Source organism: Mastigoproctus giganteus, chromosome 9 (genome assembly GCF_048544385.1).
Source record: "Mastigoproctus giganteus isolate SK-2022 chromosome 9, ASM4854438v1, whole genome shotgun sequence".
NCBI classification, from domain to species: domain Eukaryota; kingdom Metazoa; phylum Arthropoda; class Arachnida; order Uropygi; family Thelyphonidae; genus Mastigoproctus; species Mastigoproctus giganteus.
In genome coordinates this window covers 156743997-156760947 of record NC_143583.1, presented here as the reverse complement: position 1 = coordinate 156760947, position 16951 = coordinate 156743997, and the positions used below count along the sequence as shown (strand labels likewise).

Genomic DNA, 16951 nt, shown 5'->3' with positions numbered 1-16951 from the left:
AGTTCTGCAAATTGCAGTGGCTGGAAACTAGGCACCTGTGCGGTGATCTGATTGAGGTGTATAAGGCTTTGAATGGGTTGATCACACTGAATTCTGATGGGATCCTTCCACCTGTTCAGATTAAGAACCTAAGGGGGCATAAATTCAAATTAAGAAAAGACAGATGTAGAATAGATGTGCGGAAATTTGCCTTTAGCCAGTGGGTCGTTAATTGCTCGAACAAACTTCCATCTGTCGTGGAAGTTGATAGGTTCAATAAATTTAAGGAGGAACTGGACAGGCATTTGGAGGGAATGGTGTGATTTTTTTTTTTTTTTTTTGGCTGATGCTGCATAAGCTCATACACATGCTTTCTTGCATCACATGCCCCTACTACTATAATGCACCTCCCAAGGTTTTTGCAGTACTTTGATCCAAGCCCGAGGCGGGATTCGAACCCGCGACCTTTGGATTGCCAGGAAGGCACTTTACCCACCCGGCTAGCTCGGTCGGCACACGATTGATAAATTGCGGCAATCCTCTCAAAACACGGTAATTATATAACACGGTTAGAGAATTTCGGTAAACCTCATATAACTGGGTATTTTTAGCTTTTGTGTGGGGTAAAACCTGCTATTATATTGGGTGTAATTTTTCAACATTTACACCCTTTTTTGAATCCCCACTGTTCACTCGCTAGTTAAAAAAAAAAAAAATTTGAGAAATCCCTGTATTTTATTTTGTTGAGAAATTCCCGTTTTACGTTCTGTGCTATTGAACTTGTACTTGTTGAACATGTGGAAAAATTTAGATTTCAAAGTTTTATTACTATTGGAAAGCACACCAGGCCATCCAAAAGATTTAAGTCATCCAAACGTTGAAGTTATGTTCCTACCGCCACAGTTGTACTGGGTTAATGCAACTTCTTTCATTCAGCCGTTCGATCAAGGCATTATATCCACCATTAAAACTCATTCCATCAGAAAATCATTACAATTGATTTTGGCGAAAATCGATTCCGAATATATTGAAATAATGGAGGCATGGAAACATTTCTTAATTGTGGACTGTATCAGAATCATAGCTTTATCGCTGAAAGAAGTAAAACCGTTAACGATAAATGCGTGTGGAAAAAATGTATGGCCAGAGTCAGTTCATTCAGGAAATATGATTGAACAGCAGAAACGAAATCGGTGCGATAGTAGAACTGGCTACGTTTTGATGATAGGACTACTGAAGCCCTCGTGGGTAGCATAGTTGATAGAACCGCCCTCCTCCCCACACCGGGTGAAAATCCCTGAGACCTGTAAATATTCCACCCATCGATGATGGGTGGAATATTTTTAGGTCTTTTTCACAACGTGGCTGAGTTTGTTGGACTCAGGCGAGGGCAGCATGTTTTTTTTTCTCCCGGAAACTCAGGTTTTTCGTCCAGCAAAACAGAAAATCGACCTCGGGACACACGCAATTTATAGACAGTATACACAGAGTAACATGGCCTTAGTCGCCGATGCGCCTGAAAAAATAAAAAAATGATATGATTACTGAAGACTTTCTAGAATTACTGATAGAAAAAGAGGCTGGCGAAGCGGATTTGTTGGAAATGGAAGCGGAGGTAAAACCAAATCAATTCAGAGGATGATAGCGCAGATGAAAATTCTAAACTTCCAAATTTTACAATAAAAAGCATATGGGAAGGCATAAAGTTAGCCGAGCGATTTAGAATGTTATTTTTTGAATGCCGATTCTTGAATGAAAGGAGCCCAAGTTCAAAAAGGGGGCTTCAAATATGCTTACTTCCATACAATGAAATTTGCAAAGATCTAGCAAAAGCAAACAAACCGAGATTAATGATTTTTCAAAGAGAGCAGAAGATACACGAATCTAGAATGGTGTATTTTTGTTAGTTTTGTTAACATTTTGTTAACGAAATAGTGTATTTTTGTTAGCTTTTGCTAACCCCCCTTTTTGTACTTTTTCTTAGTCCCGTATAACATGGTTTCGCACAACACGACATTTTACAGGAACCTAATAACCGTGTTATACGAGGGTTTCCTGTATTCTGTATTGTCTTTTTATAGTTTTTAAATAAAGGCTCTACAGTGATATATTTGTTTAAATTTATTTTCATCAGCACCACCTACCATTAATTTTTCATTTATTTGTTTTCTAAGTTTTTTTTTGTCTTTTAGTGCTATCTTTTGCTTCACTAATCCGGATTATCGCTTAATCCGGATGACCTTCTCCCAGTTACTTCGGATTAGCGAGGGTTTACTGTAACAGCTAACTGTTGATAAAAACAACTTAACTGCCTAATTTTAAATCTTAAAACTTTTACTTTGGAAATTCTCATTTTAAGTAGTTCCAGAAAACACTCTTATTTGCTGGTCAAAATGTACACTTAAGAAAGATTTTATGCATGTCAGTTTTCCATTCACTGCCAACGCTTTAATTGTTTGGATGGAAATTCTAACTTCAATAGCCACAAGTCAGATTTTTCAGCTTTTCATCCCGCAAACAAAACGGCTGTGTGTGTGTGTGTGTGTGTGTGTGTGTGTGTGTGTGTGTGTGTGTGTGTGTGTGTGTGTGTGTGTGTGTGTGTGTGTGTTCTTGTACCAGGGTGGCTAGGCGTCAGTCCATCTCCACCTTTGTACTCTGTGATGGTGCAGAAACTCTGCATAACAGGCCTGAACAAGTGTAAGTGTATGTGTGTAAATATTAATGTGTGTTGTGTTGTGTTGTTTGTGTGAGGCCACCAGGGTGCAGCCAACACATGGGCAGCTGCAGTCTGGTTTGCATCCTTGGCACCGGGCCTGGGTCAATTGCCATCCTGTACCGGTGTGATTACCACCAAAAATCTCGCACCTGCCAGAGGTAGTGCAATACTGGCAGATGCCAGCATTCCCACTTCCAGCGAGGGGAAAAAAAAAAAAAAAACATTGTAGTTATATATATTTATGGTCTGAGTTTCTAGACCATAGATGGCGGTGGTGGCTTTTCATACCGCTATCAACAGAAGGTGTCATACCAGGCAGTCCAATCCAGTGTAAGTCCGATCTGATGTCTCTGTTTATTGGTTTGTTGAAGTAAGGGGACTTCAGTATTCCTATTTCGTGGTTTCAGTACATTGTGTTTATATATATTTATGGTCTGAGTTTCTAGACCAAAGATGGCGGTGGTGGCTTTTCATACCGCTATCAACAGAAGGTGTCATACCAGGCAGTCCAATCCAGTGTAAGTCCGATCTGATGTCTCTGTTTATTGGTTTGTTGAAGTAAGGGGACTTCAGTATTCCTATTTCGTGGTTTCAGTACATTGTCATGTTGAAGACAGGGGCCCACTCCTTTGAGAATCCTTGTTCTGTTAAGTTTGTTGGAGGTGACCGGGGTCTTTACATTGGAAACTAGAGAACGTGCCTGGTAGAAACTTCTTCTCTAGTTTCCAATGTAAAGATCCCGGTCACCCCTCACTTACGCAGCAGTGTAATATACCGCATAGCCTGCAAAGACTGTGACAGCTGCTACATAGAAGAGACTTCGAGACGTCTTCAAGACCGCCTTGCAGAACACGACAGAGCGATTCGCCTTGCTGAGACCGACCAGTCCGCAATCGCGGAACACTTCTGGTCCACCCACCACTACCTCAATCCTAAGCGGGACTATGAAGTAATCGACCACTCCCGACACTTTCGCCACCGCCTCTGGTTAGAGTCACTCAATATATTGTGTAATTCGAGAGCCATGAACCGTTGCAAAGGCATGAGACTACACCCCATCTTAGAGGCAACCGTTTTATGTCTAGACAAGCGCTGGAGAAACTAAGAACGTCCATGCAGCAACAATGAACACCAGTTTAATGATTGAATGACCTACCTTGTGCCCTCGCACACCTCACTGCAAGCTCAACTGTGTCCGTTAGAATAATTTTATCTCTAAAGTTTCCATTTTCTGTTGACCAAGAGGCACGTTTAGTCTCGAAAGCTACAGGTATCTATTTGGTATTGGGATTAAAGATATTTTATTTTACTGGTTATACGCCTAATTATTTATCAAACTGGAACAGTTAATGGACTCCAACAAACTTAACAGAACAAGGACTCTCAAAGGAGTGGGCCCCTGTCGTCAACATGACAATGAACTGAAATCACGAAATAGGAATACTGAAGTCCTCTTACTTCAACAGACCAATAAACAAAGACATCAGATTGGACTTACACTGGATTGGACTGCCTGGTATGACCCACTGGATTGGACTACTTTCCAACTCATCAGATTTAACTAGAAGAATTGACTACCTGATATGACTTCCTCTTGCAGTCATGCTGCCAAGGCACCCACTGGTGATCCAATACCATGCTCCCTTGCATGGTACATTCTTTCCACAACCTGGGGGAAGAACAGACTGTCTTCTCCCCTCCCCCTATTTTCTTCCTTCTGGTGGGGCATGGGCCTGCCCCACTGATCTTCCCAGGGGGTCATCTTTCCTATCGACCGCCTACTCTGACTTTCACCCATCAGTCTTCAGTCTTTCCCCCCTACTCTGTCTAAGTCAACAGCGAAGGTCCCACACAACCAAAATTTAAAGCATCAAAATTAATGCACAAACTCTCTTGGCCCGGCAAAAATAGGTCTTAGCCACTGAAATCTCAGGAAATTAGGTGGCAGGACCTGCCAGAGAAAAATATTTAAATACTGGTGTACCTGGTCTGCCTCCACGAGGCATAGTGTGGACAATGTTGGGCCCCAGCATGGGTTAGCGGCTAAATGACCAGAAGAACAACGGTACACAACATTACACATCTCAAGATCCATACACTTTTAAATCTCTGGCCTTTACAGTGAACTGTTACACCCACAATGAAAGCAACGCAGAGATGGGGGAAACCCCTGGTGCCGTTAGACACGAACAGACTATACACGCATAAGGAGCCTCGGGAAAATACCTACAAACAAGATGGCGGTACCTGGGGGACCCCGGGGCCGCATCTGCGAAGCAGACGTGTGGCGGCGGCCCTCATCCCTAAGCGACAACATAGCCACGAAACTTTCATCCCAGAATGCAACGCCCGTTCGAAAAATAATATCCCCAGAATGTATTGCACAAAAAATTAACTTTCAAAATATTCAAAGTCCTCCTTTTGACGTCACAACTTATACATTCAAAGGCAACATCTCCCTTCTGCTACCAAGGAACCCGTCAGCCACGAAAATACGCCGCCAGCAACCAAGCACAGTGACCCAAGTTCAGACCAGCTCAAGATAAAAATAAAATTGAAAAAGACCACTAACACCATCTAGGAAGAAAAAATAAAAACAAAAAAATCAGCACCATCAAGCAAAAGAAAAAAGAAACACAACCAGAAGTACGCAGCGCCACCTGACGGGATAGAAAAGAAACACAACCGGAAGTTAAATCCACCTAGCAGGCTAGAAATAAAAATTTTCCATGACGTCACTTCTGGGGTAAAAGGTCAATTTCTTCAAACCCCATGGTGATACTATTTAAATATAAACAGTTCGTATTCTTTAATAATACTATCTTCGTTCACTTTCCAAGAATGAATAAATGAATGAATTATAATCAATAACCTAATTAGTATTTTAATGTCACAAATGATATGCTGGAGAACCTGCATATATGTTTTTGCTGTATCCGCTAGTGTAAGATCTGTAGATGTTCAACTTAATTCGGTCAAAAAAAAATTAAATTATTATATTAGTCACCCGCAGTCATTATACTGTATAAACCCGTATTTGTGTATGTAAACTGCATACGTTCTCTGGTCGATTTGCCTGTTTCGCTGGACGAAAAAAATCCCAGTTTTTGGGGAAGTAAACCTTGCTTTCTACGCCTGAGACCGACTAACTCAGCCACCGACCGAAAAAAGCCCACTAAAGTTCGTAGTCATCGACGGGATTCGAACCCGAATCCTTTCAAGCCGGTGTGGCAGGATGGTGATGATACCACTGTGCTACCAGTGCAGACGACTTAATTTGGTTAGTATTCGGCAATTAGTCGATCTTTATTTGCGCATGCTCGAATACAGTCATCCCAACTTGGAATATTGTTAAATAAATAAACTAAACGTTACAAATACCTTTATCGTATATTAAAATAAATGAAAATTTTAGAATGAGGGACAAATAGATACTTCAGTCTGGCAGGGGGACAAGAAGGTAAAAATCAGGATTGTCTTGCCTAAATCGTGACGTCTGGTCACTTTACATTAAAGACAAGTTACTGCTATGGATAAAGGAAGGTTAAGTGAAAGAAGACAGAGAGTGGTTATCAATGAGCACTGCTCTTCATGGACTAATGTTATTAGTGGAGTTCCCCAGGGTTCAGTGCTGGGTCCACTGTTGTTTTCAATATTTATCAATGATATTTATGAAGATATATCATGCTTAATGTCCAAATCTGCAGATAATACAAAGGTTGGCAGGGTGATTAACAGTCATCAGGATGAGCTACTGCAACAAGGTCTAGGAAAATTGGGTTGATGGGCTGAGAAATGGCAGTTGAAGTTTGACAAATGCAAGGTACTGCACATGGGTGGTACTACACTCAGGATAGTGGAGAATGAAAAAGACCTGTTGGTAATTGTGCAGTCAGACATGAAATTCTCTTTGCATTGCAGACATGTTCCCAGGACAGCTAATGGGTTTTGTCAATGATAACCAGAAACTTTGCTTCCAGGAATAAGGAGGTGATTATCTCTTTGTATAAGGCCATGGTTAAGCCAAATCTTGAGTATTGTATACATGTCTGAAGACCTCACTTTAGGAAGGATGTAGATGGAATGGGTGCAAAGAAGGTCAACGAGATTGGTGAAGGGAACAAAAGGGTACTCTTACCTAGAAAGGCTTTAGTTATGCAACTTGCAGCGTCCCGAGAATAGGTAGCTGCAGGAGATCTGATTGAGGTGTTTAAAGCCCCGAATGGATTCAGTAAGCTGAATATTAATAGAATTATTCCATTTTCTAAGACACACATCAGGAGGCATAAATTCAGGTTAAGGAAGGATGGTTGCAGGATAGATATGCGGAAGTTACCTTCAGCCAATAAGTGGCTGATTTTCTGAATAGGCTTCCATCTGTTGTTGTGGAAGTTATTGGGCTGAATACATTCAGGGAAGAACTAGACAAATTATTTGAGCGTACGGATGGGTAAATTATGTAGATTTTTTTTTTTTTTTTTGTCTGATGCTATAAGCTTGCTTTTTTGCATCAATTTCCATTATAACTACTGCTACTACAATGGCGTGCAAAACTTAGGGACCAGTCAGGTTTTCACCTGTAGCTTCTCATAGGAGTGGCCTGGAGATGGGAAAAGCATACCTAGAGGAACCTCGTGAGGTACAGAAATGATTAAGGAAACAACACCGAAAACAAAACGGTACAGAGAGACTTTATTCAAAAATGGCTGTTTGTTTGTTGTTGATTTATTTATTTATTTATTATTATTATTTTTGTTTTTAGGAGCATTAGCAGCTAAGGCCATATTGCTCCGGGGATATGCGGTGGTCACCTGACCTTCCCGCATCCTCCGTATTTGGTGGTTACGGGCTCGAACCCCGGTCTAATCAAGAAGCGTGTGCTTACGCACTGCTGCTCCTGCCCACCTGGCTACGGAGGCGCCTCAAAAATGGCAACGTAACACTGGCTGCCATGATACAGATGTATCACTGCCAAAGGTGGAACAAAGAGAAGAGGTGGTCCACAGTAGGAGATATGGCCGCCCCAAATGTCGATGCAGGCTTTCCACTGCCTATCGATACTTGAACAATGTTGTTGATAAGTTCTTGCGGTAACATCATCCATTCCTGTCGGCGACATCTTCAGCTAGTGAACATTTTCTGGTGGGTGGGGACGTGCCGCTAAGCATCTCCCCAGAGCGTCCCATATGTATTCAATGGGATTTAGATCGGTGAACGGGCAAGCCAATCCATACGAACAATGTCCTCACTTTCCAAAAGCATATCAATAGCTGCAGTGCGATGGGGGTATGGTGTTATTATCCATAAACACGAACTCGGGGCCAATGGCACCTCGGAACAGACGCACATGGGGAAGGATTACCTCAGTACAGTAGCGTGCACCGGTTACAGTACCGCCTTCCAGTATCTGGAGTTGTGTACGTCCATCCAAGATAACGCCTCCCCAGACGAGAACACCTCGACCGCCATATCGATCCCTTTCAGTGATGTTCACGGGGTGACACGGTGTGCCAACCTCTCTCCAGTTAGCTGATGTCCAGAATCGCTGCTGGGACTGAATCTATTCTCATCAATAAAGAGTACCTGACGCCATTGCGCTGCTGTCCAGCCCTTGTGTTCGATGCACCACTGTAAACGGCGTCTCCGATGGGCAGGTGTTAAAGGGACACAGCATACTGGCCGTCGGGCAAACAGTCCACCTTTGTGGAGTCGCCTGACCACAGTAAACCGCGATATCCTGCGTTCTGTGCTTCTGGTTTGCAATGGATCCCTCTTGGCCTGTAGGAGGATATACGGTCATCATTGGACGCTAAAGAAAAATGTGCTTAAATATGCGTTTTAATTATAGTTATTGCCATAAAAAGTGTTCTCAACTAAAGAAGTCAACTAGTGGACTCTCACGGTAAGAAAATTTTTAAATTTCAACTGGGAATTTAGCAGGCTATTTGCGTTTTCATCTATATCCTTTGTTTGCGAGACCGCAGTGGTCACCATGTGGCTGGCAGCAAGGATATAGAGAGGCGCCAATATAAAGCGGCGGCCACGTAAATACCCTGCATTTGACTGGGGAGGTGCCCCAACTTGTGCTAAACCCGAGCTGCAAGAGCGTTCCATCATCTGTGCTGAATTACCGTTACTGTGCTAGTGAAACATGTATTTTTTGTCTCCCCCCCCTCTGCAATAGACATACCGTGAACAGAATGGATCTTAGCAAATATACGTGTAGTGCAAAAACTGATGTCACCACTGTTATCGGCGCCAAGAAAAACCCCCAGAGAAATTAACCCCGTTTTCCTAGGGCCACTTATATACTAGGCTCTTTCCCCCCCCTATACTGCCAGTGGGGGAGAGCCCGAATCTTCGCCTGCAGATCACACGGCAACAAATATACCCACGGACTAGTGGTTTATATCCTCCAACAGCTCTCAGAGCCCTCAAACAAAATAACGCGTCTAGACCTCACTAATCCGGATAACTTCGAAAATCCGAAATGGATACAAACATGATGGGAGAACCACACGAAAAAGATTGTGACTCTGACTGTGAACAAGTTAACCCTGAACACCAATTCCATACTGAAGAAGTTAAACCGACACCTTTGGCTAAAAGAAAAAATAAAAATCAAATAGTCTCTAATTCGGACAGAGCAACTAGAAACCAGAGCCAACCAAAGGACGCTCATGATGATCCTGGCTCCCTACAACCAGGAAAACAAGTTGAAACCAAGCCGAAGGATTCCCCCCTGGACTCTGCACTCCCAGAGGGATCCCCCTTGGATCAAGCACGCACTCTCAAGACAGCCCTAGAAGACCTATTTAGGGACCAGAGCAACAGAATCTCAGCAGGTCTCAGAGGCCAAATTGCTACTTTATGGAATAAAATGGAGTCCGTTTTATTCCAAACATACTTAGAATCTGAAATAGCCACAGCTAAACTGCAGGCTTATAAGGAAGGAGAAGCAAAAAATATGCCACAGCGCACTCCCTCCTATGCAGATGCGCTGAGGATACCGGCTCAGTGTGACCACACAGCCACCCAACCAATACAAGCCAAGGAGAAATCCACCACTCGGCGACCTAACATTGTAGTGTTGAGACCCCTTAATAAAGTGGACAAACATTCTAGTGAAGGCATTAAGCAGGCAATAATTAATAAACTCTCCGATGACCTAAGAACCACGAAAATAAAATCGGTACGAAAGACAAGGAATCCAGGTGTAGTCATCGAAACAGAGACCACAGAGGAAATAAACGAAATAATAGCCAACCCCAAGATAGCAACCCTGGGACTCAGAGCGGAACCCCCAAGAAGGAAGGGGCCCTCCATCCTTATATACGACCTTGATAAGGATATCAAACCCGAGGAAGTCGCAAGAGAATTGTTTGATAGAAATCTGTCCAAACATTTGCCAGATCAAAATCTAAATGATCATGTGATACCCAAGCACACCATCAAGACCAAGTCCTCGAGCACAGTCAACTGGTCGGTAGAACTGAGCCCGCTGGCTTGGCAAATACTTATAAATCAGACTAGAGTTTATATATATTGGAGCGGCCACCGATTCCGCGAACATGTGGCTATCATCAAATGCTACAACTGCTGCAAGTTCGGACACACATCGCACACATGCTCCCAGGCTGTGCGAACCTGCGGCCACTGCGCTGGCAAGGGCCACAACTTCACCGACTGCCCAAATAAGAGCACAGACGCCGTTTGTGCAAACTGCAAAAGTCAGAAAATGGATGCCTCCCATTCCCTCAGAGACAGCATGTGTCCCATATACCAAAAATACAAGAGCTTGACCCAATCCAGAACAGATTATGGCACCACACCATAAACAATTCAACACTAAAGTAATCAAATTCTTCCAGCTAAACGCTCATAGAACCAGGGCAGTGGCCGACCAGGTCAGGATGAAAGCCGACGACGAAAATATAGATATCATCATACTCCAAGAACCATACGCAGCCGCCAATCAAGTAAGGGGATACCCCCTACAATACAAGATCATACAACCTGAAAATGAAATCCCCTCGGCCGCTATTGTGGTCAGAAACCCAGATATAACAGCTACCAGGATCACTCACCTCTGCACGGCCTGGGCAGTCTGTGCGCATCTTATCTCAGCACTGGGAGCCTTCTACGTCGTAGCCCTTTATTGCCGCCCTGGAGAGGACATAACGATGGCTACAAGGTACCTAGAACATGTAACAAATATCCTCCCTGACCAGAAACTAATAATAGGAGCGGACGTGAACTGCAGGTCACCAGCTTGGTACAGCCATACCCCGGACAGACAGGGGACAAGGAATGGGCAGCGCCTGGAGGAATTCCTAGCAACATCAACGATAACAGTGCTAAACCAACCTAATCAACTACCGACTTACTGCAACCTACGATGGGAATCAACCATCGATGTCTCTCTAGCCACTAGAAACATTGCTGGCAATATAACAGACTGGACGGTTCAGGATGCCTGGACAACGTCCGACCACAGGGTCCTGACCTTCCAACTCAACAGAGACCATCAGAGACAATATCCTGAGAGAAAAATGCTGCAGAGATATGCGGTGAACACTGCAAACTGGAACCAATTCAGAGACACCCTAATAGCAGAAAAAGATACACAGCAAGCTGCAATTCAAACAATCCAAGACCCTGACCAACTCCAAAAAATAATCACAGCGATCATTACTAAAGCAGCGAATGCTGCCATAAAACGAAGAAAACCTGCCTCAGGTGCTGTACCATGGTGGAGTCCGGAGCTCCAGAGGCTCCGAAGAGAAGTCTAGGACAAACGAAAAGCATTCCAGAGAGCCAGACGCTCCTGGCCTGCCCCTGAAGTGGATGCACTACGGGAAATCTACAAAGAGGCCAGAAACCAGTACACCTCGCTCATACGCAGAAGTAAACAACTCTCGTGGGAAAATCTGGTCGCAACCACTGGCAACACTGACCCCTGGGGGGTGGTCTACAAAGTAACCACTAATAAACTTCCCAGGGGAGAGGTAATTTCAACCACCATAACACCACAGGGAGATGCTACCAATTCTTGGGAGGCATCTGTTAACAATATTTTGGATGCAACCTTCCACCCTCATGTAGACCCACAGACACCCCAACAAATCAAGATGTGCACAGAGAATGACGACTACCGAACAGAAGACAGGGAACCGGATTTCACAATAGAGGAACTACAAGCGGCTGCGCACCTTATTAAAAGTAAGAAATGTCCGGGTCCGGACCTCTTGGAGCCCGAAATCATCAGGAAGGTGGTGGAGATAGCCCCTGACATGCTACTGAACCTCTTCAATCTATGTCTCCAAACTGGAACCTATCCGAAGGATTGGAAAAAAGCAAATATTAAACTCATAATTAAAAACCCGACAAAACCACCAGACCAACCAACTTCCTACAGACCAATAGCCCTACTAACAGTCTGCAGTAAACTCTTGGAACGACTCCTGTTAACCAGAATACAGGCTCACTACCTACAGGCAAACCTAATGTCCCCAAACCAGTACGGCTTTAGACCCGGAACGTCGACTGTAGATGCCCTGAAGAACGTCCTTGCACGTGCAGCTGCCACAGAAAACAAATATTTCCTGGCTATCTCTATCGACTTTGCTGGGGCGTTCGACACCCTTTGGTGGCCGAGCATCCTGGCCCGGCTCCGGGGGAGTGGGATGCCAGGCAACCTCTATCGAGTAATCCAAAGCTACCTCTCCAGTAGACTCATCATGGTGAATGCTCCATATAAAATACTCACCAGAAAAATCAACAGAGGCTGTCCACAAGGCTCCGTTTTAGGACCTACGTTATGGAACATCGTTTTGGATGAATTCCTAAATACCGATATTGGAGAGGCGTCTTCACAAGCCTTTGCAGACGACCTCATCCTGATGATAGAGGGAAACAGCAGAATCCAGCTGGAAAGAAAGGCAAATCATGCCCTTAAAATCCTACAAGAATGGACCAATATCCACTTCCTTAGGATCTCAGCAACCAAAACGGACTCCATTCTCCTCAAGGGTGCCCTAGATTACAGGAGACCCCCACAGATTAAGATTGATGGTATCACATTACGACTGTCTAAGGAACTTAGATACCTGGGAGTAATACTGGACCCCACTCTCTGCTTCCAGGCACACTTGAAATACATCCGTAAGAAGATACGGGGATATACAGCCCTTGTTACCAGAGTCGCAAAAAGGGATTGGGGATTGAAAAAGAAGACCCTCAAGCTGTTTTACAAAGCCGCCTTCCTGCCGATAGCTACCTATGCTTCCGGAGCTTGGTACCCCAAAGTCACCATGGCTGTAAATCGCAGAATCCTCGACTCTATCCATAGAGCCATGCTGCTCGCTATAACCCGGGCCTGCAGAACAGTTAGCACACACACGCGCTGCAGGTGCTGGCGGGAACCCTACCTTTAGACCTCGAAGTAGCTAAATGTGGAGTATTATATGAACTCTCCAAGGGAAGAGCCTGCACCTTCGCCGGCTTCGACGCAGATCCTACCACAAATCGTTTGACTGAGAAAAAGAGACTTGCAAATCATCTCATGCAAACCTGGCAAACCAGATGGGAGAATTCCCCAAAGGGAGAAGTCACCAAACGATTCTTCCCCAACGTTGGAAAACTCTATCCAATGGCTCCAGCATGGTTCACGCCGGGACTCCACGCGACCTTCCTGCTAACAGGACATGGTGCCTTTAAGGCTAAACTTACAGCCCTGGGCATTACAGATGACCCTACTTGCTGCTGTGGAGAGCTGGAGAGCTGGCACCACCTCATGCATGAATGCCAGCTTTATGATGACCTCCGCTGCCAACTCATCACTCGGATCACTTTTTTGCCCAGAGATAGAGAACAACACCTCCTGGATGGGAGACAGGAATATATTGCCTTCTCAAAGTTCGCTGAAGCCCTGTACAGAAGAAGACGGGACCTGAATGCACATTAGCCACATAATGGCTAGAAGCCAAAATGTGCATAACACCAAAGATGGACTACTAAGCAACCATGAAGATAGACAAAAAATCTGAATGAAGGACGAATAGCACCTGTTCTGGCGGCCTGAGCCAAGCACTAGCCTGGCTCTCCTTTAATATCCCTTCCTGGCAGGAGGACGAGATGACCAGTCGCCTCGCCCCCTGCTACCCCACCTTTCCTTCTGGTGAGGCATGGGCATGCCTCACTGACCACCTGGGGGAATCTCTTCTGTGTCCCCCATACTTCTGCCTTTCCCCCCAACCTTCTTCCTCCCCTCCCCCACTCTATCTATACACAACTCGAGCGCCCTACACACTAAATTTAATCTAGCAAAAAAATAATCTTCGCCCAGTCTCGGCCTAATTATCCTACGCAATGCCCTACTCCTGCCATATGAATGCATGCACACGTGCTGTATGCAAACATCCAAAGTAATTACGATTGCATGGATGCGTATATATTATGTATCACTGTTGTGTATATGTGCATATATGTGTATGTGTACATAAGTTTTTTTTTTTTTTTTAGGTCCTAGCTGCCGAAATCTCAGGAAATTAAGCGGCAGGACCTGCCAGAGTAAATCTTAGTCTACTGGTGTTTCCTGGTCTGCCTCCACGGGGCGAAGGTGGGGCAACGCTGGGCTCCAGCAGGGGTCCAGCGGCTAAATGACCAGATGAACAACGGTACACGACATTACACAGGTACAATACCCACACACTTTTAAACCTCTGGCATTCCCAGGAAACTGGTACACCCACAAAGAAAGCAACGCGGAGATGGGGGAAACCCCTGGGGCCGCATGACAACAATATACCTTACACCTTACCTTACATCATTGGGCGTTGTTTTTCGTGGACGACCACCACTGGTCCTTCGAACAGCTGTACCTGTCATTCTGAAGGTCGACCATGCACGTGAGACGATACCGAACTCTGCAGCCACACTCCTCGCAATTCGACCTTCCCAATTATTCTAACCCGGGTAAAGTCATTCAGATGTTGCCTACTGGTCATTTCGTTGTCTGTAGCACTGTATGAAACCAATCGAACGTCAGTAACAATCGTGCTCACTATTCAGTAATTTGAGCATAACTGCTGAACTGCTGCTTTTATCTGTTTATGTGAGCCCTCTCATCAATTTTTGCATGTGTAACAGCTTTCTACTGAACGGCCACAGTTATTCAAATCGGCACAGGCTGTTTCGTTTGATTTTGTGGTTGTAACCTTTAGAAATAGTGTTGGTCCTTAAGGTTTGTCAATAAGTAATACCACTGTATTACTTATTGGTTTACAGTTTATTCCCAAAATTTGGCAGATATGTTACTATAGAAAAATGATAGTTATATTCTAGGTGCTAAATTTATTTATATCAGTTAATCGGTTAAGCTCTTTTATAGGCAAGATTTGGCTTTTTCTCAACAATTCGAAAAACTGAGAAGAAATTTTAAGAAGAAGGTTATCAAGATAGAAGAGGATATTAGAGACGCATGGCAGCAACTTCTGTTAGCCAATCATGGCTTTATGTTTATTGATGCTAATATTACATATGAAAACGTAACTGCTTCTCTCGATGGATTAGAAGGTAAGTTCTTAGTTCTAATTCAATCTCGGATGCAAACATAATAATGTGAGTTTAAGACTTTTTCATTATATTAATCTTTACGTTTAATTATCTAAAGATTAATATAAGCAAAGATTTTAATTAATCTTTTTACGTATCTATCGCTCCTAATACAATTACATGATCTGTATTAGAACCCGATCTTCTCAAGGTCCTGGTTCAGACTTTCACACTTTATTCTACTTTAGAATTTGCAGTGAAAAGAAAATCTCGATCTTGCTGGTGTGTTTAAAAGTAGCAGGAAATAGCCTTTGTCAATATTTATACCTTCTCATTTTTCAGCTAGCTATTTCCTTTGTTATTTTAATAAACTTATATACACACGCTATACAGGGTGTTTCAAAAATGATAGTCAATAATTTAAAGGTGAAAAGTACAAACTAAAATAAACAAAAAAGTCCCAGTGAACATCGGGCCGCAAATGAACCGTTTTCGAGATAATGCACGTTTTCTGTTAAGATCTGCCATTGACTATGGGAGCACTCTGGGAGGGAAGTCAGTATTGCTGATACCTTGTACACGCTAGATATGATAGGGGTACAGTAATTGGCGATGTAAAATTCGCCACACACTGCTATGACTCGGTACACACTCTTGCAGAACAACCCTCCCTCGTCAAAATTCCTGGATTTTGGCTATTCTAACAGTCTGTCTGCGCAGGTAGCATAGTGGTATCGTCACCGTATTCCCCACACCGGGTGGAAAAGGCCCAGGCTCGAATCCCGTCGATGACGCGAGTAACTTTAATGGGCTTTTTTTACTCCGTGGCTGAGTTAGTCGGTCTCAGGCGTAGATAGCAAGGATTTTTTCCCAGAAACTGGGGATTTTCGTCCAGCAAACAGGCAAATCGACCATAGAACACATGCAATTAACAGACATAAGACACAGCACGGCAGATGAATTTAATTATTCGGGTGGCTTAAATATAATATAAAAAATATATATATTCTAACAGTCTGCGCGGATAGCACAATGATCCCTGTAAATGATTACATACAGTGGTATGTAATCATTTACAGGGAACCCTAATATCATAACTTGTTTTTTTTTTTTTTTTTTTGTATTTTGTCTAACACCCTTTCCTCAACATCAGGTGTTTTGCTTCTGGGCCTACCTGCTCATACTCCATGTGCGAAGCGCCCATGTTCTCTAAGCCGTTGATGTACCCTGATGAATGTGCGCCTGTTGGGCTGCCTTCGGCGGGGAAATGCTTCTAGGTACAAACGTGCAGCCTCGATTGCACTGCCGTTGGCTTTACCATACATGAAGTGCATGTCCGCATACTCTTCGTTGCTGTAACCTCCTTCCATGTTGACTGTCCTTTGACAAATACTAGTATGCCTGCTACGTCAGAGCACTGAGAGAGGGGGGACGGGGAGAGAATGAGCGTAACTAACCTACACAAACGTCAGTGGTGGATCTCAACTCTACAGTTCACCTTGTCAGTGGTGGATCCCAACGAGAAATGTGGAATATCTCGAAAATTATTCACTTAAGGACCCATGCTTACTAGGCTTTTTTTGCATATTGTAGTCTGTGCTGTTCACCTTTAAATTATTGACCATCACTTTTGAAAACCCTGTATACAGGGCCATCGAAAAAGGTGCCCGTGATTTCACTTTTAATATCTTCGGAAAAATT

At 43.8% G+C, this 16951-nt stretch overlaps 1 protein-coding gene across 1 annotated transcript in view; it reads left to right on the top strand.

Moving 5' to 3' along the window:
* The window catches only part of LOC150080835 (uncharacterized), a 107435-nt gene that overhangs the window by 28766 nt on the left and 61718 nt on the right, over nucleotides 1–16951 (top strand). Inside the window, exon 4 of the mRNA XM_090380837.1 lies at nucleotides 15087–15271. Within this exon, the coding sequence (XP_090236963.1) occupies nucleotides 15087–15271 (185 nt within the window). The remainder of the gene's footprint in view (nucleotides 1–15086; nucleotides 15272–16951) is intronic.